The sequence below is a fragment of the Colias eurytheme genome, chromosome 10 (assembly GCF_061535395.1).
Source record: "Colias eurytheme isolate Ceu_HAF_F1 chromosome 10, ilColEury1 Martin Lab GWU primary, whole genome shotgun sequence".
NCBI classification, from domain to species: Eukaryota; Metazoa; Arthropoda; class Insecta; order Lepidoptera; family Pieridae; genus Colias; species Colias eurytheme.
The window spans coordinates 10037730-10061141 of NC_142989.1; the positions used below are offsets into that span (position 1 = coordinate 10037730).

The following is a 23412-nucleotide window of genomic DNA, read 5'->3' on the forward strand; positions in this document are numbered from 1 at the left end:
CTTAATTTAATATGTTTTTAAGTTATTGTAATGTTATATTTTATCAGTCCGACAAATTGCAATGGCCAAACATCCCCTAAACACAAAAAATACTCAACCATGAGTATGAGGGCGAGAAGTATTTCATAAACCCAAATCTATGTCAATTATACAGATATCTACACAAATGGACCAGATCACAAAAAGGAGCGTGTGTGCATAGCACATGTGTCAGAAGTGAAACTTCTGTGGCAAGATTCAAATATACCAAAATCGTCGCGTTACTCCATGACGTGACGTTTTCATGACCTTGAAATTTTACTCTCAACGCGCCTAAAGAAGTTTCACTTCAAAAATATTTAATACAGTTTCTGGTTACGATAATGTAATCTAAGTTTCGTCTGTTACATAATTTGAACTGATACGTTTTTATTTAAAAAATTGATAGATCATGCGTGAGGGCCGACATGATATCACTAGCATATAGGTCATGACCCACTGACATAATAGTAAAAAGGTTCACATTATAGATATAATGATACAGATTTTTTGAGATACAAAAATTTGGAGATTTAAAGGAGGTCAAATAATTTTGAATGAAAGTAAAAAAGTTAAGGGTTGAATAAGTTGAATACCTATTATATAATTTTAATTATTTTATTTATGTTCAAAAATATATGGATCACCATTGTCGTATCATATATATATCTACATACTTTGACATAATGAGAAGCTTGAAGGGATGAAAGGAATAAAAAAAACACTTTATTTTACTTATTCATGAAATGTATTTTTACTTTCCAAAAATTTATGCATCATTGACGATCAATAGAAAAACTTGCAACACAAAGTTACGCGATAATCTTATCTTAATTTTTGGTTTGTTTTCCAATTTTGTTCATGACTGAATCACGCAACTTCGACTGCTCTCAAAAGCAATGTAACGTATTCATTGCTGCTCCGCTCCCACCGGCCGTAATATGCTGCGAGATGTTGTAATTATTGACTACTAGATTTCCGCCCGCGGCTTCGCCCGCGTTATCAAAGGAAAACCCGCATAGTTCCTGTTCCCGTGGGATTTCCGGAATAAAACCTATCCTATGTGTTAATCCAAGTTACCCTCTATATATGTGTGCTAAATTTCATTGTAATCGGTTCAGTAGTTTTTACGTGAAAGAGTAACAAACATCCATACATCCATACTTACAAACTTTCGCCTTTATAATAGTTATTGATGACTATAGCACCCCGATAAATAAACTTTGTAACACGAAAACATTATTTTTAATTTGAACCATAAATTCCTACTTAATTCCTACCTACCTACTCGAGCCGAGCAGCTTCTCTTCAGCTACAGTAGCTAAGAAAAACTACCCACAAGTAAACGAAACCGTATCAACATAGTAAACATGCTTTCCACGTCCATTTATTAATAACCGCCGTTCTTGAACCTTGGACAAAGCGGTGATAAGCAGTACTGCAGTAGCCAGTCTACAGTCGACACCCACAAGCGACTTGGTACACAGTCGACCGCGGTTGCTTCACGACACACTCTGAATAATTTGTTTTGTGAAAACATTGTGTAAGTGAGTTAATTGTGTTGTGTTTACAGTAAGTTTTTTATAAATATTTTTTTCAGTTTTGATCGTGTAAACTTTTCATTTATTACAACATACATCGGTTAGTATCAAAAGTATTCAAAAGGTTATCGTAACAATTATTTTCGTTCGTATAAAAATATTCTAAATCGTCTAATCCTCATGTAAAGTGATTTCATTATTATGTATAAATTATAACATACCTAGTTAGTCTAGTATCTTTATATAAAAAATATTTTTGTTGGTGAAGTTACGCATCTTATTAGGCTTTAGGGATAAAATACCTATGCAACTACTAATTTAAATATTGACTTCGTTAATTGGGTCAATTTTTGTATGTTATTCCGTCGCTTTTTTCAATCTTAATAATTTTATATATAAAAAAAAAAATAAAGGAGAATCATTAACACTAAATTAAAAGGCCATCTTTAATGAATTCAGTGAAACCTATAGGTAATTTTTATTACGTATCGCAACATAATTATAAAAATAAAAAATTATAAGTAGGTACGGCATTTAAGAACGTGTATAAACTTCGTTTATTGATTGCTTTAATATAGAAAAGGATGATTATTTTCTGATTCTTCAATTATTCTAACAAAATAAACAATTAAAAACACTGAACGCTGAAATTTTGAAGAAGTATGCAGTTTAGTTATATCTTATACAAAATGCGTGACGAATAAGAATAAGAAATTTGGCGAAATAAGGAACGCTCGTGAACCCAAATAAAAATTGTTACTGGACGCAGAATCATAGGTAAAATTAGTTGATAGTCTTTCTTTCACTTAACTTCGTGACTCTCCTAGACTATTAATTATATCCTTGATTCCCTTTAAAATAAATAAATCCTTTGACGTATTAACAAGACTTCAAAGTGACGTTAATCATGACCTAAGTATATGATGCATTGATGATTTCAGGGTACATATTGTTAAAGGTCACCAGCGCGCTCTTATTATCAAATAAAGATAGAATTGATGTTATCTCTAATAGTTAGTAAAACTAAATGGGGCATGATAGTTGTTTTATAATAAGATAATACTAGATAAACTAGTAGGTTATATAAAAACGTTTAACATTATAATCATTTTATAATACAAGCATGCAGAGATGACTATATATTGTAATTTTGTTTAATTGCTTGTCATTGGATATAACTAAGTCAAAATAAATCATAAAGGTACTTCTCATACGACAGACGATGTTCTAAATTCTACCACGATACCCAGTACCCTTTTCACCTTGCATATAGTAATGCACTTTAGTCTTTAGTAACTATTCTCATACCAACATAATATTTTGGAAATGTAACCCACCAACACTGAACACAGTGACCACCAACTACTTAAAGTAATTTATAGTTTTAAACAATCATCTAAAAAATTTGTTCTTATTGCCCCTCTTTTCATATTTTTCAGGTGACCCTTTTATAAGATTATTTATTACTTTATTGGACGGATAAGTTTAAGCTTAAGTTTGAAAAATCGGCCCTAATAGATAGAGTATATAATTTGCATTTTAAACTGTAAACACAGTTTTACAATATATTTCCTATTGTAATCATGTATTTACGTAAAGTGCGGATTAAAACGTTCTGCATTTCGATTTTTAATGTATTTCGTAGCATTGACTTTGAGAGACGGTATGTAAATGGAGAGAGCTATCGATTTAACTCAAAACTTAAGAGAAAGTAACCATTTCCACTTCCACTAGCTTTAAGTAATGTTTATGTATTTTATTATAATAGCCAGTTGCTCGATTTCGCTGATCAATGTGTTACTTTATTTAACACCTTTATGTAGTTAATACTTATATTAAAATAAAATAAAATTTTTAATTATAAAAACATATTCATCTATTTTTTTTGTTGGATTAAAATTATTTAAAGGTGTACGAAAATAGTTACTGGACGTTGTTATTGTTCAAAATAATAACGTTGTTTGAATTCGATCATATTATCTCATTTAAACATTTCTAAGTAAAATAAACATCAGTCGACCTTAGTTAATATTATTGACCTAATTTGGTGCCCACTAATTTCTGATAACGTAGTGGAGAAATCTCTAAAATAATCAATTTAACTAAACCGCAATATTTTATAATTTTAATGCAACGCTTTATTCTAAAAACAGTTAATTTCACTAATTTATGTTTTTCAGATATAAGATATTCTCCAGGGATATCTCCAGTTTAAATAATTACGTAAAAATGAGGAGACAGCCGCTCAGTTTTAGATCAAGATTGAGAGAGGAATTCTATACATATTGTGCTTTCTGGATTGCCGTGTCTGCTCTGCCTGCACTCGCTCTATCGTATGTTGGTAAGTTATCTTTGAAATTAATGTTTTACTGATTATTAGTTGACAATTAATTAGTTTGTGGTTTAATTTACATTGTTAACATGTACGTACGTAAATTATTAGTCAGGAGGTCAATGTAGTGTCCACTGAAAATCAGTGGAGAATCTAAAGTCACACAAATGTGATTAGATTCTGAAATGTCCGTTTCGTCTGAATGGACATTTTTATATTAAACTAGCGGTCCGCCCCGGCTTCGCCCGTGGTACATATTTACGTTTTCTCTACATAAGAACCATCCTCGTACTTCAAGGAATATAATAAAAAAAGAATTATCGAAATCGGTTCAGCCGTTCTCGAGTTATGCGCTTACCAACACATTTTGCGATTCATTTTTATATATTAAATATGGTTTAGTTTTAAGTTCTTTTTATGTTATTTTGTATTTCAATAATTCTTACGTGTAGGTATAGTTATCTATTAAATAAATGTTTTTCTTTTTTTCTTATTTGTATGTAAACCCAAAAATGGCGCGTAGGTAAATAATTTTTCTACTTCGCCATACATGTATGAAATAATATGATGTGCGATTTATTTGAATTTCGGCATTAATATTACAATATTGGTAGGTAATTTACTTGTTTTTATTTTTTAATATTTATTTGCATAGGAACAGACAAAGATAGCGATTTATGTTGATAATTCGAAAGGTCAATGGTCTCGCCGATTAAGTATCATTGAACGATTTCGAATGAAAACAATTTGCCTATCGATATCGATAATTAATTTCCGTAAATAATACAATAATTTCGATTTCGGTGTAGCGGTGATGAAATTAGCATATTTTTAGAATTAGGTTTGATCTATAGTTTAGTTTACAATCGATATTTCTTTAGTATTTTAATTTTTAAAGCTGTAAGCTGTCAATAAAATAACATTCAAAATTTTTTAAATACCTAACAATTTTCTTAATTTTATTAGAAAACCGGGAAGATTATTCGCAACAATTAATTCCAACGCATAAAACTAATGTTATTTAACTTTTTTACAGTTGTTAGAATAAGCAAGCACTTATGGTTAAAGTTACTTGCCAGCAAATATCCAAGCTTGGAATTTATAAGAACAGACACAGTCCGCTCCTTACTGGACACTCACAGGAACCAGGGAATTATCAATGTTCTGTTATGCGTTAAAGGTAAATATTTGAAGGTATTAAAAAATATAATTATTGCCCTAATTTCGTACTGTTTCGTAATTGTATGGAACACCCAGTAATTGACGATGACTGATTATATAACAGGTGATTTAAGAACAATGAATTTTTACTGTGTGTCCAATGGATCCATTGTTCACGCTTTGACTTTCAATGTAAAAATATAATGGTAGAAACTTTTGAGAAATTTGGTCTCTACTCTTCAATGCCTTCATATGGGCACCTCTGTAATAAACTAATGGCTACAAATTCAACCATTTCCATGAGATAGCTCGTAGCACGAATATTTTGAACACCAACATGATCATTATAGAATCAAATATTTTCTAATCGATATTATTATTTTTTACTAGCTTTCCACCCGCGGCTTCGCCCGCGCAGTCAAAGAAAAACCCGCATAGTTCCCGTTCCCGTGGGATTTCCGGGAAAAAACCTATCCTATGTCCCGGGGTAAAAAGTAGCCTATGTCCTTTCTCGGGTATCAAAATATCTCTATACCAAATTTCATGCAAATTGGTTCAGTAGTTAAGGCGTGATTGAGTAACAGACAGACAGACAGAGCTACTTTCGCATTTATAATATTAGTATGGATTATTCACAGGTACTCCCAATATAGATAACATTAAACTCCAATTATATCAACACGTTATTGATAGAAGGAATCAAAATGGTGATCTCATGTTCCCGCGCCTGCGGCAACTCTTAGTGTCTTGTTGGGGCAACTATGCCTGGGACAAACACGTACCTTTTAGACCTGATAACCATGTACTAGTAGCTAATGCAATTTATAGAGGGAGGCCTGTTACAGATACTAATATACAGGTTGGTTTATTTAGTTCATACACTATTATGAGAGATGAGATAGTATGGATGGATGGAATTAATTCTATCCATCCATACTATCTAATTAACTAAATATTAGGTATGGATATATTTATCCATACCTAATATTTAGTCTAAAATTTACCAGTCACAATAAATGTTAACCTATTAAAATTAACACATAATTATAACACAACGTTAACCTATTAAAATAACATTGTTCTTTTAATTTCGAAGGAAAATTACTAACTTGTTGTTTGGGTTCATTCCAGGATTATATCAGCGATATAATATCAAAATATTTTCCGAGTGATCATCCTCCTTGGCAGTATATAATAATTCCCTGTGTATCAACAGAGCCAAAGTATTACATATTAATTAGAGCTCACCATTTACTGCTCACTGGGAAAAACTCACTTAACATTGGAGATTTTCTCCTTATGGAACAACTGCCAAATCGATCTCTAGACCGTGATATCAGACACTTGAGTCCGCTAGCACAACTATTTCCAACACCGTCCGCTATTCCCGAATTATGGTCAAAGTTAAATGAGAGCCTATCAAATATATGGAATGAGTTCATTTGTGAATATGATCCGGTAGAAAGCCCTCGAGCCTTGAAATCATTACCTGGAGCATTCCATGTTGCTGGATTAGTCTCTATATCAGTAGCTAGCGCGTTAAGAGAAATTTCCAAAAAGAGATTTCAAGAAAGAAACGGCCCAACCGAGTTGTCGGCAGCTAAATTCGTTCTAACCGTGCAAAAAGAATGCAAACGAAGGAACTTAACTTTACCAAAGGTATGCGACAAATTCTTCTTTAAAATATACAAATTATTCTTGCATTGATTTCAGTTTTGTAATTACAGATAATTATTTCACCTCTTGTAACAGTGGACCCTCGGAAGTGGCCAAGAAGAATGATAGATGCAGCATTGACAACTACGAAAATTTTTGTAACGCTACCCTTTAGAATGCGGGATGAAATCCTGGCTCTCAATGAGTTGAAAAATACAGGCCAAGTTCGTCAAACCCATACATTGACTTGGAAGTATGGAGATTTGATTCAACTGTTTGTCAAAGCTTTGGGTGAAACAATCAGGGGCACGGTAGAAGCGTACAGGGCTCCTCGAAAGTTATGGACTGATACCATTGGAGCTGACGATGGAAAGCGGCATTTGTTGCAAACTATATCGTTGTGTGGAAGGAAGGTCTGTTATAGAAAAAAATAACACAATCACAGAGTCATACATTTGAGATGAAAAAAATTACAGCTTATTTGACACGACATGTTAATTTCTACAAACCTATTAGTATATGTATTTAGTTCTAATGTTAGGTCAAGTAATTGATTGAATAAATGATTTAAAATCAAACGATTTAAACGCAACAAATATAAAGCCTTAATATAGTGCACAATGAGCAGTAGTTATTTTCATTAAAATAAATTAGAAAATTATAAATGTGTATTATTATAATCAGTTAATTCTATCTTACTTTCAGGTAACCTCATGGTCCAGACCAGTCCCTCGAGCGAACATAGACAGAGCGGCCCGAGCTCTCGGAGTATCATCTACTGATATAGCATTATTCGCAGCCACAGAGGCTCTCCGGGCATTCTTCGAACAGTCCCAATGTGGTACACCTGATTCTGTTCTAGTCACTGCAAGAGCCGCTTGCGAAGATTTTCTATTTACTTTTGCTGAAGGCAATGGGAAGAACTATAAGAAATCTAAAACTGGAGGTAAGGTGTTATGATTTAAATAATTATATCATTGATAAAATATGTGTCTAATATACTGTGACGTTCTGTTAGAAGAGACAAAAAAAGTCTTGGCCATAGTTTCACATTAGAAAGATTACACGATGATTTTTGTTAGCAATATTGAAATGTCTAATCTTTAACTTAACGATTCATTAATTTTACTGCACATTATCTAGTAATAAATAAATAACAATTAAATATCTCTCCTCATATTTCCAGGAATGGTCTGTCTATCTCTACCCGTTGGTGCCACACCACGTCGAATAGCATCCGTGGTAGAAGAAGCATGTAACAGACAAGTTGCCTTAGCCGGTGCATGGGCTGCTCAGGCCCGCTGCGGAGCCCTAACACGCTCCGTGCCTTCGCCCTTCGCAAGACTGACTCTTAATGCACTATCCAGGAGATATGCGGTGTCGTATGCAGAAATAAATGCCCCATTGGACTCGAGGCAACGGAAAACGTTATGGGGGCAGGAAGTAGACGCTGTTATGTATTGGAGACCGCCTCAAGCTAATATAAGTAAGTTTATCTTTGGATAACTAATAATGGACTTCAATAAAATATTTATCGTAGGAATTGGTTACAAAGTAAATAGATTCAGCTCGAAAGATATCTTGTATATTATTCAGTAAAAGTGTGGAACAAATTACTAATCTTTACCTATGTATTAAGTAATTTATGTATGGTACTTCAAAAATGCTTGATATCACTTAATATTCTTATTTGGGATCCTTTTATTTTAAAACATAAAATTTTACAGTTTACGAAACAATTAAAAAACTTTACTCTTTTTTTAGGTATGTCGCTAACAGTAATTCAATACGCCGACACGGTTCGCTTAACCGTAATGGCCGACGCTCGTCTCACGCCCTCACACACGATACCCACATCAAGATGGCCGACAGCAATCGAACAACTAGTCAACAAAATCGATCAACAAATCGCTCGAATTGCCGCGCAAGCTCAAGTCACAATACCACAGACTATACAACACATAGAACCGAGCACTAGTCAAGTACCAGAGACAAGAGAATTCATACCAGAAACTATTCGTATACCAGAGATTATAGAACCTGAACCAGAGATAGAAAACGGTATAGACGAATCACAGGAAGTTGAAACTAGTCAAGGAACTTTAATGCCGCCTACAACGTTAGCAGATAGTCCACCGCCGATAAGAAGGCATAGTTTTACGAATGAATAAGTGTTAATTTTAATTAGGATTGTACCATTGTGACTTTGGTTTAGACTGTTATTTAAGTTTGTATCTACGTTGTGATATTGTATTTTCAATGAAAAATAAAAGTTTTATTTTAAATCGTCTTTTATTAACCTTAAAGCGTTACAAAAGTAGTTATTGCTTCGATTTCTTTTTCTTGCCCTTTCCTTCTGGCGCGTCTTTGCGTTTCTTCGTTTGTTTATCTGTGGTATCCACAATCTCTATGACTTCTGTCTTGTCTATGATTTGAACGTCCATATCTTTATCTTCTACGTAACTAAAGCCGGGTATAGAGGGTTTAACTAATTGGAAAACTAATTTCCTGTGCTGTAAGTTCGAACTGTCTAGACTCAAACGCACAACTATTTCGTCAAATGTCCGCAATACCACTCCATTGCATATTTGAACGTGTTCCTGTAAAAGAACATTGTAGTAAAGTAACGATTGATAAAATTTAATAATAAACAAACTGTAAGAATGAAACGTGTTTTACTTAAGAATCAAACATAATATTTGACAACACAAGCAATAATTTTTTACTAGTCACCAAAGGGAGTCGAGCTCTAGACTTCTTGCTGTAGCAATTTTATTCTAACCGCTGCGTTTTGAACACTAGGCCGCAATTAAAATATTCTTCTACCTTTTTTTCTTTTAGTCTTTTAAACATAACAAAACAACATTCATAATACAAACAATGAAACATGACACAAAAAATTGCTTGCTTATTTACCATAAAATATCTTATCCTATCTTTAAGTCCCTCAACAAAGCCCTCACCAAGTATAGAAAAAAAATATTTAAAAAAATGTATGCGTGTACTAGAGTACACACGTAAGAAGTGAAACTTCTTTATGACCTTAAAAATGTCACCAGTATGGCGTAACGCAAAAATGTCACGCGTACGGCGTAACGCAAAAATGTTACACTAAATTTTTGCCCAACCCCGATAAAGAAGTTTCACTTCAGAAATATAGCTCATACCTCTTCATTATAAACAAAATTATCGGAGGGCAGATATAAAGGCCCTTCCAGACCATACTTCGGGATCAACACTTGTAAAGCGTTACGTTTCACAGCCAACACTACCGCTGATTCAATCTCAATACGATTTTTGAAGAGAATCTGTAAAGAAAGTATTATAATCAAATTGTAGAAAGTTTTTGTAATAAACAAGGTGAAGAGTGAAATTTACATGGCATCTGGCAAATACGATTTTATGATTTCATTATTACAGATATTATTATAGCAAATGCCTGCTGTCGCCTTTTCGCTACAACTTTTAAAAGGCCACTTTTCAAAGTATGTATATTATAACACTTTGAAAAGTAAAAGACACCGTTATTTTGAATGTAAAACAATTTCACCCTTTTACAATTTACAAACTGACTAGTTACTTAGAAGATAGTTACAATGTATAAAGAAAGACGTGTGGCACTCGGGGACTGCCGCGATAAAGCTATTGCATGCTATGCCTTCAAGCCACACCTCCGCGCCCGTCGGAGTGGGGATCGTGAGGTTTTTCGTTACGCAATTTCTGGATTCGGTCCCCGCGCTCAAGGCCCGCGATAGAAGCTATGCAATAGCTTAATAATGTCAGAAGTACCAATACAAGATGTACGTGCCTTCTGAAGTTTATTTATTTTTTAATATCTATTATGATTGTAACGATATTGACACGAATGACCCAAACATCTCCTTCACACAATGTCATACTTTATGACGCTTTGCGTAAAGGGAATCCCGCCGCATTCATTTTTGACGTAATATAATATTACTAGCTTTCCACCCGCAGCTTTGCCTGCGTAGTCAAAGAGAAACCCTCATATTTCCCGTTCACACGAGATTTTTGGTATAAAACCTGTACTATATCTTTCTTAGGTCTCAAATTACCACTGTATCAAATTTTATCTAAATCTGTTCAGTGGTTGAAGCGTGAAGGCAGAGTTACTTTCGCATTTATAATATTAGTAAGGAAGTTAGGATTATTAAACAATTTCTTTGGTTCTAGTAAGCTGCTTAATCTGTCTAGCCCCGGAACCACAGACACAATAGAAAATCTATTGTGTCTGGGACCGATCGGGCCCATTGGGGCTCAATGGGTTAATCAACATTTAACTTCATTTTAAACACTAATTTAGAAATATTTTACTACAAAATTGTGACACTTTCGACAAAGGATTGAAATAGAAAATCCTGCTGTAACAAAATTTATAACTAAAAAGTTGTATTTTCATATTTTTAAACGAGTGCTTTTTCTTGCGAATTCACACTACTCGGCCGATTTTAGTGTCTAGTGGATTATACAGGATATCCCGCCGTCGGTGAACTATGTTTAATAGAATTTGATGGTTTAGCATACAAAAAAAAATATCCTAACTAATATTACGTATTAATGCGAAAGTAACTCCGTGATGTCTGTCTGTCTGTCTCTTTTTCACGTCTTCTAGTTTTTAACCCGAAAATACTACGGGAACGGGAACTATGCGGGTTTTTCTTCCACTTCAAATTTATTTTCAAAATTTCAAATTTCAAATTTATTTATTTGTTTCACAATTTTTTACACCTCATATAAATTGTAGTAAATCCCTGGTTAACCCACTAGGAAAAAGCTGTGCGGGGTCAACCAGTGACCTCCGTCAGCTTAGCATATTTTTAACAATATGATTTTAACAATACATATTTAGAGACAGAAATTTTTATGTAACTGAAAATTACTTCGTGGGCGAAGAGCTAGTAAATCTATACTAATATTTTTAACCGACTTCAAAAAAAGGAGGAGGTTATCAATTCGGCCGGTATGTTTTTTTTTTTTTTTTTTTTATGTATGTACACCGATTACTCCGAGGTTTCTGAACCGATTTACGTGATTCTTTTTTTGTTCGATGCGGGATGGTGTCGAATTGGTCCCATAAAAATTTTATTCGGATAGGCCCAGTAGTTTTTATTTTATGAGCATTTTTGTCTGTATATTTGTAAATGTTGCAAATGCAAGTTTGAAGTCGGTTGTTTTTAACGCAGTTATCACTTGTAAAGCTGAAGAGTTTGTTTGAACGCGCTAATCTCAGGAACTATTGGTTGAATTTGAAAAATTCTTTCGGTGTTAGATAGCCCATTTATCGAGGGAGGCTATAGGCTATCACCAGGAGCAATGCGGGTGAAACAGCGGAGCATAGCTAGTAATAAAGTATATTCAACCAAAATTCCAAAGTACCCACATGTGTGTTCAGAGCGACGGACGCCCGTCCCGCATACTGCGCCTGTCTGTGCCGGTAGTTCAGGTTCTCGCACAGAGAGATCGCGTACTTTGTGTCCAATATGGACGCGTGCGTTGAGTCCGCGCCGATACAGGCCGCTAGCAGACGGTGTACTATCACATCTGCGTATCTGGAATGCCGAATTTACATTACGAAATTAGTGGCATGAAATTAATTTCGTGACATTAGTTTTACGAACAGTTTCACGTGTAATTTAATATTTTCGTAATGGGGAATTTAAACAGTATAGAACATTGAGGTATTATTATAGAGAGGACACCACGAACAAAATCTGTGTAACAAGCGCGGCGGCGCCGGCCGGCTTTGTAGATATTCTGCCTTTTATTACTTACTAGATTTCCGCCCGCGGCTTCGCCCGCGTTTTCAAAGAAAAACCCGCATAGTTCTCGTTCCCGTGGGATTTCCGGGATAAAACCTATCCTATGTGTTAATCCAAGTTACCCTCTATATGTGTGATAATTTCATTGTAATAGGTTCATTAGTATTTGCGTGGAAGAGTAACAAACATCCATACATCCATACTTACAAACTTTCGCCTTTATAATAGTAGTAGGATATACATTTTTTCCTATGCTATTCGATCAATTCTTATCATAGTCATTGATGGGAAATAGGTTAAAATCAAATCCAATATTAAATAACGGTTAATATGTTATTATTTGTTAGATTTTTTTTGTATAATTCTCGTGTCACAATGTTAGTCTGCATACTCCTCCGAAACGGGTGAACCGATTCTCATGAAATTTTCTGTGCATATCGGGTAAGTCTGAGAATCGGCCAACATCTATTTTTCATATGTACCACGGGCGAAGCCGGGGCGGGCCGCTAGTATCAATATAAAAAGTAAAACTGACTAAGACCAAGACAAATCAACGCACGCGCAAAAGTTGGATTAGAAATTGCAACTTTGCACTTTTCTAGCGTAGTTGAGCTTTTAACATAAAATGAAAAGGAAAAGGGTACGGAACGCACATGCTATAATAATATAATATAGGACACGCAAGTTCACACTACGAAAACTTTTGTAAATTCGCCTCTAAAACTACTAGAAATAGAGTCTACATTCACTCACCTACGAATCGGCGACGTAAAATGGGTATAAATAGGACACGCAAGCCCATAGTGATAGAACTCCTCTTGCGCGATACTCCCACTAGAGAAGTACACCGCTTGCTGCATGCAACGGGTTGCCATAATACGTAATAATGTGTTGAAAAATGGGCGTTCTGGTATTATGGCCTCGTTGAGAGATTTAGAGAACGCTTTGTTCGTTGATACGTCTAGGTCGAAACCCTGGAATTCGATATTTTAGAACATAATAAATAAATAATAATAATAAATAAATATGACATTATAGGACATTATTACACAAATCGACCTAGTCCCACAGTAAGCTCAATTAAGGCTTGTGTTGTGGGTACTAGGCGACGATAAATATAATATTTAATAAATACATATATAGATAATAACACCCAGACCCAAGAACAAATAATTGAGTTCATCACACAAATATTTGCCCTGACCGGGGATCGAACCCGGGACCGTCGGCTCAGAAGGCAGTTACTTTACCACTGCGCCAACCGCGTCGTCAAGGACAAGAACATTAATGTAATAAAGGAAATCTTAAATTTTTTTACTGTTTATGGAGAATTAACACAAAGGAAATCTTGTTTTTTTTTCTATAATCTACATATACATGTAATAGACATTACTTTTGTTGAGTAGAGGAGATATTTTCAGTCAAATTTAACTACGGACCAAAATGTTTATGAGAATATAGAGCCTCATATTGCAGCAAGACATCAATTTGAAGTAAAAAACCAATGTAAATGGTAAATTAATTTAAAGGTTGGCAACAGTAATTACTAATCACCAGAACTTTTACAATTTTTGTCAATTAAAAATAAGCATTTTTATACGAAATAAAACACTATGATTAGTTGAGTTTCAATCATGTTGGCCAGCAACATGAAGCCTTCTACCATAGAAATATTGTCTAGAATGCTTTGAACACTATCATCCCCCCTATTTTCCCCGGGAACTCGCCCGCTATGTGTTGGGCTACACTAACGTTTGCTAGCAACATGAGCTCTTTTACCATAGAAATAGTGTCTAGAATGCTTTGAACACTATTCTCCCCACTATTTTTCTTCATTTTCCCAATAAACACTCACTTGCTGAGCAGCAGCCTTCAGGAAAGTGTTGAAGTTGGAATTCGCCAGCTATATGTTGCGCCACGATTACGTTAGCAACATGAGCTCTTTTCCCATAGAAAAAGTGTCTAAAATGCTTTGAACACCAAGCTAACCTACTCCTTCCCCCCATATATTTTCCTATTTTCCCTATAAACACTCACTTGCTGAGCAGCAGCCTTCAGGAAAGTGTTGAAGTTGGCCGGCGGCGGTGCCGGGTGTCTCCGCAGCAGAGCGCTCTGCGGGAACTCGCCCGCTATGTGCTCCGCTACACTAACGTTTGCCAGCAACATGAACTCTTCTACCATGGAATTAGTGTCTAAAATGCGTTTCGCTTGCACTTCCATGGGCTCGTGCGTTTCGGAGTCCACCTGGGAGATATTAAGACATACTTTTAAAAAGATTTTAACGGATTTTAAACGCGATTTATTCATATAATCTCAACGTTTCGCACACTTTGCAGCGTGGAGCGGTCTCTCCGTGACAACGCTCGCTCGTCGAGATTCGAATATATGTAATGAATAAATCTTGTTTAAAATCCGTTAAAATCTTTCATATCTAAATGTATAATCTCGCGTAAAATCAAACACAATGAAATACCTAGACATACTTTTATTGAAAATTTCAGCCAATCACAACTGAAACTAGATAACAAATTGTACACTTATGCATCACAATATCAGAAGCGCGAGTACGAAAACTATCGTCAAAGTATTCAGATTGCAATTGAGAGCATTTGTATGGGAATTTGAAAAGCGCCCCTGCCGTGCGTAAAAGGAACTAATTTTTATATATAATAATGACGTCATGTTCTCAATGACGATACGAATACTTTGACGAATTTTCATGTTCGCGCATCTAATATAAGAGTGCTCTAAAATATGATAATATAATGGTACACTATACGTGTGCTTGTATAATTAGTTTATGTAAATAATAAAAGCTTTGCAAGTGGCAACACTCATAAGTTCCTTTATGATCTTTTTTATTGTATGGTCCGATTAAATTCTAAGCTGAGTAATTATTTACACCTTGTATTATTTACACCATGTGTTATTTGTATTTAAATAAATATTTAATTTAAACTTTAAAATATAAAAAAAAGATTATGGCAAGGTATGAGAAATAAGGTGCATTGGGGTCATTCCGGCCACGGGATAAATAAGTATATATGTTAAATTAATACGTAACTATCGATAGATTAAGCAAATATGTATGCTAATAATATCAAACCTTATCTTCATGCCCTTCCTTCACGATACTTATGATAAAGCGATGCTCTAAAGCGGTATTCACAATTTTCTGAAATTACCCCTCATCCGAAATTCCCCCAATGCACTATACACAAAAATCATTTTAAATTACATTTTCTTTACACCTTACCTCAAACCGTATCTCCGGGGAGGCCAACAACAAGGCGCCATTGTCCAATCTCTTCTGTTTGAGTTTCTTAGCTAACGCATTGAGAACTCTCAAAGATTCAGCTATTTCATCACTTCTCGAACTATCTATTGCTATTTGTGCTTCTTCGTATGTCATCGCTGCGCGGGACTGGAAAAAAATTAAATTAAATAGCTTTTGAGGTTATTTTTAGTAAAAAAAGAACATAGTTTGTGATGATAAAAATTGTTATGTTGAATTATATACTATGTGAAGTACCATATCAATGTATTTTAACTCTGTGTTTAAAGTAGTCTAAATATCACTCATACATGATATAGCTTGGTGTGCGTATTTTTGAAGTGAAACTTCTTTATCGGGGTTGGACAAAAATTTAGTGTAACATTTTTGCGTTACGCCGTACGCGTGACATTTTTGCGTTACGCCGTACGCGTGACTTTTTGCGTTACGCCATACTCGTGACATTTTTAAGGTCATAAAGAAGTTTCACTTCTTACGTGTGTACTTAGTACACGCATATATTTTTTTTTTTTTATGTGTCTAATATTTTTACTACAAAATATTGTTTATATTAACAATAATAAAAGTAAAATAGGGAAAATGAGTGTCATACCTTTATAACACTCTTATGGAATTTTGTAGCCAACACATTTGCGTTTTCATCGACTTCCCAAACACAAGAAAATGCGAGTCTTTCTTCGCCGCCGCGTAAAGAACATAAGTTAGAACTTAATAGATCTGAAAATAATTCAAATTATATTATGTACGTTATTTTATAGTTCAAGAAATGTTTATGGCTTTGTCTGTGGATTTTGCAATAATGTGTTTTTGTAATTTTATCAACCAGTTAAAAAAATATAAGGATATCAGACGATTCTAGAAGTTGCATTTTTGAAGCAGTATCTAGTCAAAATAGATTGTCATAGTAAATATAACAAATGTGTTGGTAACATATTTTAAGAAATTCTACTAAAGCCTAAAACTTTACCTATTTAAGAAATACACCAAAATACCTACCTTAAACATAAATTTTAAAGTGTCTCGTGAAGCACTTAGGAGATTAAACGACAGAGACAGTTTACGTCTTCTCAGTAGACCACCCAAAAATCACTCTACAACAAACCTAGAATCATATCAATCGAAGAAACGTAGTAGACCGTCTTTCATCTTCTCAGTAGACCATCCCAACAACAAAATATTTAAAGATAATCTGCTAAAACATACCTAGGATATCGATCCCGTTACCCACCAAGAAGACCGTAGTAGACCGTCTCTCGTCTTCTCAGTAGACCACGCAAATAACTAAATTTATAATCATCTTCTTGACTGACCGGTTGGCTTGGTTGGTAGCGGCCCTGCCTTCCAAGCCAGAGGTCGTGGGTTCGATTCCCACCCGGGGCAAATATTTGTGTGATGAACATAGATGTTTGCTCTGTGTCTGGGTGTTTATTTATTTTCTATATAAGTATTTATTTAAAAATTATATATGTATGTTCATCAGCCATCTGGTTTCCATAACACAAGCGAAAGCTTAGTATGGGATCAAATCGTGCCGTGTGTGAAAATTGTCCTGAAATATTTATTTATTTATTCTACTAAAACCAACCTGGCACCATATCAATCCTCTTCCCCACCAAGTAGACCGTAGTAGACCGGGACGCGGCTTCCTTATCCAAAGCAGTGTTCGGTCTCACGAAGTACGTCACGTCCGCAATATGCACGCCAACTTCGTACTTCAGTAGACCGTCTTTCGTCTTCTCCGGGAGCAGTCTCGCGTGGAGAGCATCATCAATATCAGTACAGCCGGGCGGGTCGACGGAACAGACGCACACGGAACGGAGGTCTACGCGCTTTTTGATTTCCTGTTAAAAAAAAGACGTTAAAAAATCTTTTTGATTTATGACAAAGAAACAGAAAAAGGAAGTATATGTTATCAACTACTCAAAATATACATAATAAACAAAATTTATTTTGATTTGTAAATCAGATTGAGTACATGTAAATTCGGACTTTAAACCAGTGCTATAAGGTTCAATTATTTATTTATACATTGACTTAGTCGTTTGGTATGTTTTAAAAAAGGTTTGTGCAATGCTAATAAGCTTGATTTTGCTTCAATATAGAATTTAGACACTTTTGCAAACACTTTTATAGTTTTTATATGATTGTGTATCTATAGTTTTAATAATTACCTCTTCGGGTATAGTCCAATCATCGGGCGGTAGGCAAGAAAGTACTGCTTCGCTGAATCTCGCGTGCGGTACATCATGTTCTAGGAGTATCACTTCATTTTCTGCGTCCTTGTCACCTGAAATAAATGTTTATATTTTTTTTTAATTATAGGCGTAATTTTTTTTTAACGTGATAACGTTTTTAAAATCGTTTTAGTCGGGTGACATGTTCAGAAACTTGTGTCACACCAAAACCTCACGAGCGCGATCGCAGGTATAACGAGAGAGAGACGGACCGATCTCCCGTCTCATCTCGAGCGCTGCCACCAATAAGACGTTATCACGTAAACATCTCGATCGTAAACCTACTTTACAAACAACCAGTTTTTTTTTTGTTAAAAAGTGTATGATAGGCTTTATGTATTGATGTGAGACGTCTGGGTAAAAATGTTTTCTCTTTCAATCTAATAGCAAGTATTTTAAGCTAATTTAAAATATACCTAAATCTATTTAGACCTACATTCACCAATACATTTTTTAGTTTGTTATTGTGTTTCTGTGTCTATTGTGTGTGTAATTACAAATGAAAAATCTTTATCTGTCTGTTCGCGTTAAACTCAATAACTGCTGCACAGATTTTCTTTCAGTTTTTACTAATAAAAAACGTGGTTCTCCAAGAAGTATTAAATTTTTATAAAATTTGTTATATAAGAAAGTCAAAAAGTAAAGCATAAAATAGATATCTCACCAATAGGCCCCAAGGCCCTCACAAAGTGGCCCAACGGGTAGCGGCTGTTGCGGGGCCAAGAGTCAAGCGCGACGAGTATCCTCTGCGACGACAGTACGTCACTTTGCCGCGTCTCTATTCGCACACGCGGTATACGCCGCTCTGCTGGGCTGAATAAGTGACGGGTGGCGCCTGGAAAAATAATTATATTTGATAAAGTAATATATTTCTGTCATCCTTTGTTTGACACCTTTAATAACTCAGGCCCCGGAATCACAAACACAATAGAAAATCTATTGTGTCGTGGACCGATCGGGCCGTTCGGGGCTCAATGGGTTAATTTCCTAATAGCGTTTCTTATAGTCAATTTGACACTTGTTAACGCATTTTTTTTTATAAACGCCGCACGGTTTCACCAGCCGATGAGCCCGCTCTCATAAGTATTTCAAAAATAAATAATTAAAATATAAACATTGCACAATTTTTTCTTTCTTTCTTGTTATTATTTTTAACAAATCCAAACGTCCAATTAATTTTAATGATATTTAACCTGGTTATAAAGAAAGGATTTCATTTCAAATAAAAAAAAAAATACTATCTACAACAGCTGTACACAACAGTAGTAGAGTAGATCAAACACAAACATTATCATGCCATTATTAACATACTAGCTTACCGCCCGCGGCTTCGCCCGCTTTGTCTAAAACCTAATAAATTATATACTAAAACTTTCCTCTTGAATCGCTCTATCTATTAAAAAAACCGCATCAAAATCCGTTGCGTAGTTTTAAAGATATAAGCATACAAAGGGAATTATGGACAGAGAAAGCGACTTTGTTTTTAACTATGTAGTGATCATAGTGTCCTATTATACTAAATTTTATATCCTTAAAACATCTCAATATTACATACCAGGGAACTTGCTCGGCATTAGTATCCCACAGTACTGCCTCCATTTTCTCCGTATGATGCCAACCACCTTCCCCGTTGGACTGATATCAGCGCTCGCAGCTGACTTCGCACTGTTCAACAGAATCGTTTCTTCGTCCAAACAATCCCCTGGATCATCAGCCTTGTCCTCTAGAACTATGTCACTTGGCTTCCTCCACTCTTCTTCGGGGAATATTTCGATTGCTACAATGTCTCCGTCGATCGCTCTGTTTATTCCGATGTGACCTTGTAACAATATCTGCAGAAATATTAATTATTTGAGATTTATCAAGTTAGATAAGTTAGACAAAACTGGAACAAATCATTTTGTCTTTTTCGACCCTCCAATTTAATTTTATTGAGCTGGTTACCTTTTGAAATTTTTGTGCAACAAATCATTGCTAAGTTATAAGGTTGCTTATAAACTATACTGTTTTTGTGTAAAATTGTAACAAAGTTTCCTTTGTTTGGAGTTATATTGAAGAGTTAAATAAATAAAAGGCTTACCCAGTTATGAGATACAGTTGTCGGGAAAAAGTAGATGCTAATGAGCTTATTTCGAGTCTTAAAAGTGTTATATTCTAAGTGCAATTAGAATTATTAATAAAACTAAAACACGTTTTGTTTTGCTATAACATGGCTAATAGCCAAATAGTGTCAAAATAAATTAATATCAGCAAATTTTCTGTTTGTCAAGTGCTTGTAGATGTTATTTTTTTCGTGTTATCATAGAAATATGGCAGCATACAAGACTATTCTCTTTTTTTTCCCATGTCCGCTTTAAAAAATGTTTATAAGAAATAAATTAGACTATTCTTCATGTTTTATTATTATATTATTATTTGTATATTGTGCACATTGTGTACAATTATCCAAATTTTCATAACTGCATCCAAGATTAATTATAAAATCATTCTATTGGAAGCTATCCAAGTAAGCCAACATACAATAGTAAACAAATAATTATTTCACACTTTGATATCTATTTTCATTAACCAACAAATATTTAATACAATGTTACTAATAAAATGACTAACGTTTGCGTAAATATTATTAAAAAACCTCCATAATTTTTTTTCATTAAATAACAGGTAGTTAAATGAAAAAAAAAACTAAGAATACAAAAAAATCGATCACGAGGCGAGATTCGAACTCTCGACTTTCTGCTTTTCCGCAGCGATGGGATCGAAATTATTTCGCAGTGGGTTCGAATCCTGCCTCATTATATATTTATTTCTTTTCATTAAAAGAAATATCATTTAACAGGTAAGACAGTGCTATAGAACAAAATATCAAATCTCTGACCTGTTTTTCAAAGCCAGAAACAGAAGCTGTGCCTTCCAAGAAATTATCTCTCGACGCATAGAAAGTACCCTGATACAGCTTCCCATTTCGTATTCCTGAGTGTATCTGTGACGGGGTAAAGTGGGCGGGATATAGGGCGTCTTTGGAGACACTCTCCGGCATCATATTCTTTGACAGTTTGTCCACTAGGCCGGGGAAGCCGTTCACGTTTTCTATGTAGTCCTTTACTGTAAATCGTGTTTGGAAATTTAGAGGTGAAAAACACAGTTTGATAGAATATTTTTCTGATTGTTACCATGCATATGAACGCAGTTGGTTCATTTATGTATTTTATTTATTTACTCATTCAAATTGGAAATGTGTTGTCAAGTCTACAAATTAAATATACATATATCAGTAGTCTAAAAACTATATGTAAAAAACTTGAGATTGATAATCAAATTACACAAATTACATGGATTTGCAGAATGCAAGTTAAGTAGGTTGAAAATGAACTTTTATGTAATTTCTTCAGACCAAATTACCTCCATAAATATCAAATCTACCATTTAATTTGTTCAATAAACAGATAATTTCTTTTCATTAAAAATTCATTATCTCAAATATTCTTACCCGAGCAGCAAACAATGCCCTCCTCCTGTGCTAGTTTCCTATTATTCTCATCGTCAGTCAACAGCACAATCTGTGGGAAATGTCCAGCCACACCTTTGATAGACAAATGTGTGGCGTACCACATAGCAGCCTTGCGAATTGCTCTATCGTTCCTGTCGTTTGGCTTCTCACCTGGATTGCGTTCAATGTATGTGTCTCTGAAATGTTGAAATTATTAGTCAAGAGTGCATAAAAATACGAATGAATGATTCGTGAGTCGGTCAGTTAATGGTCCATTTGTTAATGGTCTGTTAGATTTCCTCTTGGAACCTGTAGAGTTGACAACGATGTTAAAATACATGTTTATTTTAACAGTCCATTAATTAACATCTGATTTAGAAAATATTGGTGAAACCGGGTCATTATTATAGAGAAGAAGCTAGGTAACATGAAAGACCACTTCTTGGAAGTGATAGTTTTAATAGAAAATGTCTATGTTAATATGTTCAATGTTAGAATCCATTCTCCTTCGAAATAGATCGACCCATTCTCATTAAATTTGTGTCCCTAGTAACATTTATAATTGTCATACAATACTTTCATAATTAATTCCTGTATAACACAATATTTTTATCCATATTTTAAACAAACATACTTATGATGCTCATTCACAAATGAAAAGAATTTCCTCTTCTTGTTCCCAATGACTTCTAAAACACGTTGGAAAATAGCAGTGTTTTGATGTTTCACCTCATCCAGAACCGTTTGTAAAACTATCACATTCTTTAACGCATCATCTTCAAGAACATCTATTTGATGTAAAACAGCATTTGTGTCAAGTATAATGTAGTGGTTATAGTCGAATAGTGCACAAATTGATTCTGGTTTGGCATCCAAAACATATTCGTCATTTTTATGTGGACACACATTACATGCTTCAGATCCACATAGCAAATCGTCCCTCAGGTAATGTTCTCTTACAATCTGGAAACGAGTTTTTTGTTAATGTATTAAAACATAATAATTTCATGAATCGTACATTATTATTTTGTGATACATTCAAAACATTTGTTTTACAAAACTACTGTTTTAGTACTGTATAAATATTGTAAACAACCTATAAAAGTAACCTCACTTTTAGAATATTCCCCCTCTTAGTTTTTGTTAAAAATGTTCTAGTGGTCCACATCTTCTCAGAAAATATAAACTATTTATAGTTCTATTAGTTTTAATTTATAGTTTCAGTATGTATAACATCAGTTTATTTACAATATTTATAAAATTCCCATGACGAACTTTATGTTTACAAATTACAACCTGTGATTACAACATTCGACAGTTGACATATTATGTATAGTCTATGTTCGAATTTTAGTGTTGTACTTGAAATAATAATAGTTAAAAAAACTAAAAAAACACGCTTTTTATAGAAAACCGAACTAAAAAATAGAAAATTTTATCAAATTAGTGTATTGTCATCGGTCCTCAATAAATCTACAAAGTTTGAACGAAATCTGGCCGTTTAAAGTGGGTCAAATTCGCGCCCAAAGAAGTCGTTATACAAACAAACATACAGGTGAAGCTAATATAAAGCGTGTAAAAAAGGAAATGAGCCTGTTTATTATTATTAATACTTCGAGTTTAAATACTTTCTTCACAACAAAAGAGATAGATACGTAGGTAGAGCTAAAAAATATATTTTAATAGCTTTTGATTGCCTATTGGAGGTTTCGGAATGAATTTAATTTTTGTTTAAAAAAAATGTGTATGGCAACAGTGAAACAAGAGCAACGTCTTTTCTACACTATGGTCTATGGACTATGGCCGACCTGTCAAAATTAGTTCATTTTTTCACCGTGGGACTCTTTTATTGGCGATTTTCTACCATGTATTCAAAATAGGAATTTAAATTATGGCAAACATAAA

At 34.3% G+C, this 23412-nt stretch overlaps 2 protein-coding genes across 2 annotated transcripts; one reads left to right on the forward strand and one right to left on the reverse strand.

Moving 5' to 3' along the window:
- The first annotated feature begins 1435 nt into the window (after positions 1-1435).
- LOC149905415 (uncharacterized) lies at positions 1436-8993 on the forward strand. The gene is made up of 9 exons (XM_090106204.1): positions 1436-1594; positions 3758-3900; positions 4928-5071; positions 5691-5911; positions 6184-6711; positions 6780-7121; positions 7414-7654; positions 7895-8194; positions 8473-8993. The coding sequence occupies exons 2-9, from the start codon at positions 3789-3791 to the stop codon at positions 8877-8879; spliced, it is 2295 nt and encodes a 764-aa protein (XP_089962330.1). The 5' UTR covers positions 1436-1594; positions 3758-3788; the 3' UTR covers positions 8880-8993.
- Dis3 (exosome complex exonuclease RRP44-like protein Dis3) lies at positions 8982-22801 on the reverse strand. Its single transcript, XM_090106203.1, has 15 exons — positions 22622-22801; positions 22142-22470; positions 21508-21704; positions 20896-21122; positions 19573-19849; positions 18682-18852; positions 17955-18070; positions 17369-17624; positions 16376-16500; positions 15745-15912; positions 14526-14732; positions 13242-13462; positions 12110-12278; positions 9876-10016; positions 8982-9308 (listed from the first exon to the last, which is right to left on the reverse strand). Exons 1-15 carry the CDS (start codon positions 22673-22675, stop codon positions 9030-9032), a joined length of 2937 nt encoding a protein of 978 aa, XP_089962329.1. The 5' UTR covers positions 22676-22801; the 3' UTR covers positions 8982-9029.
- Between the last annotated feature and the right edge of the window lie 611 nt (positions 22802-23412).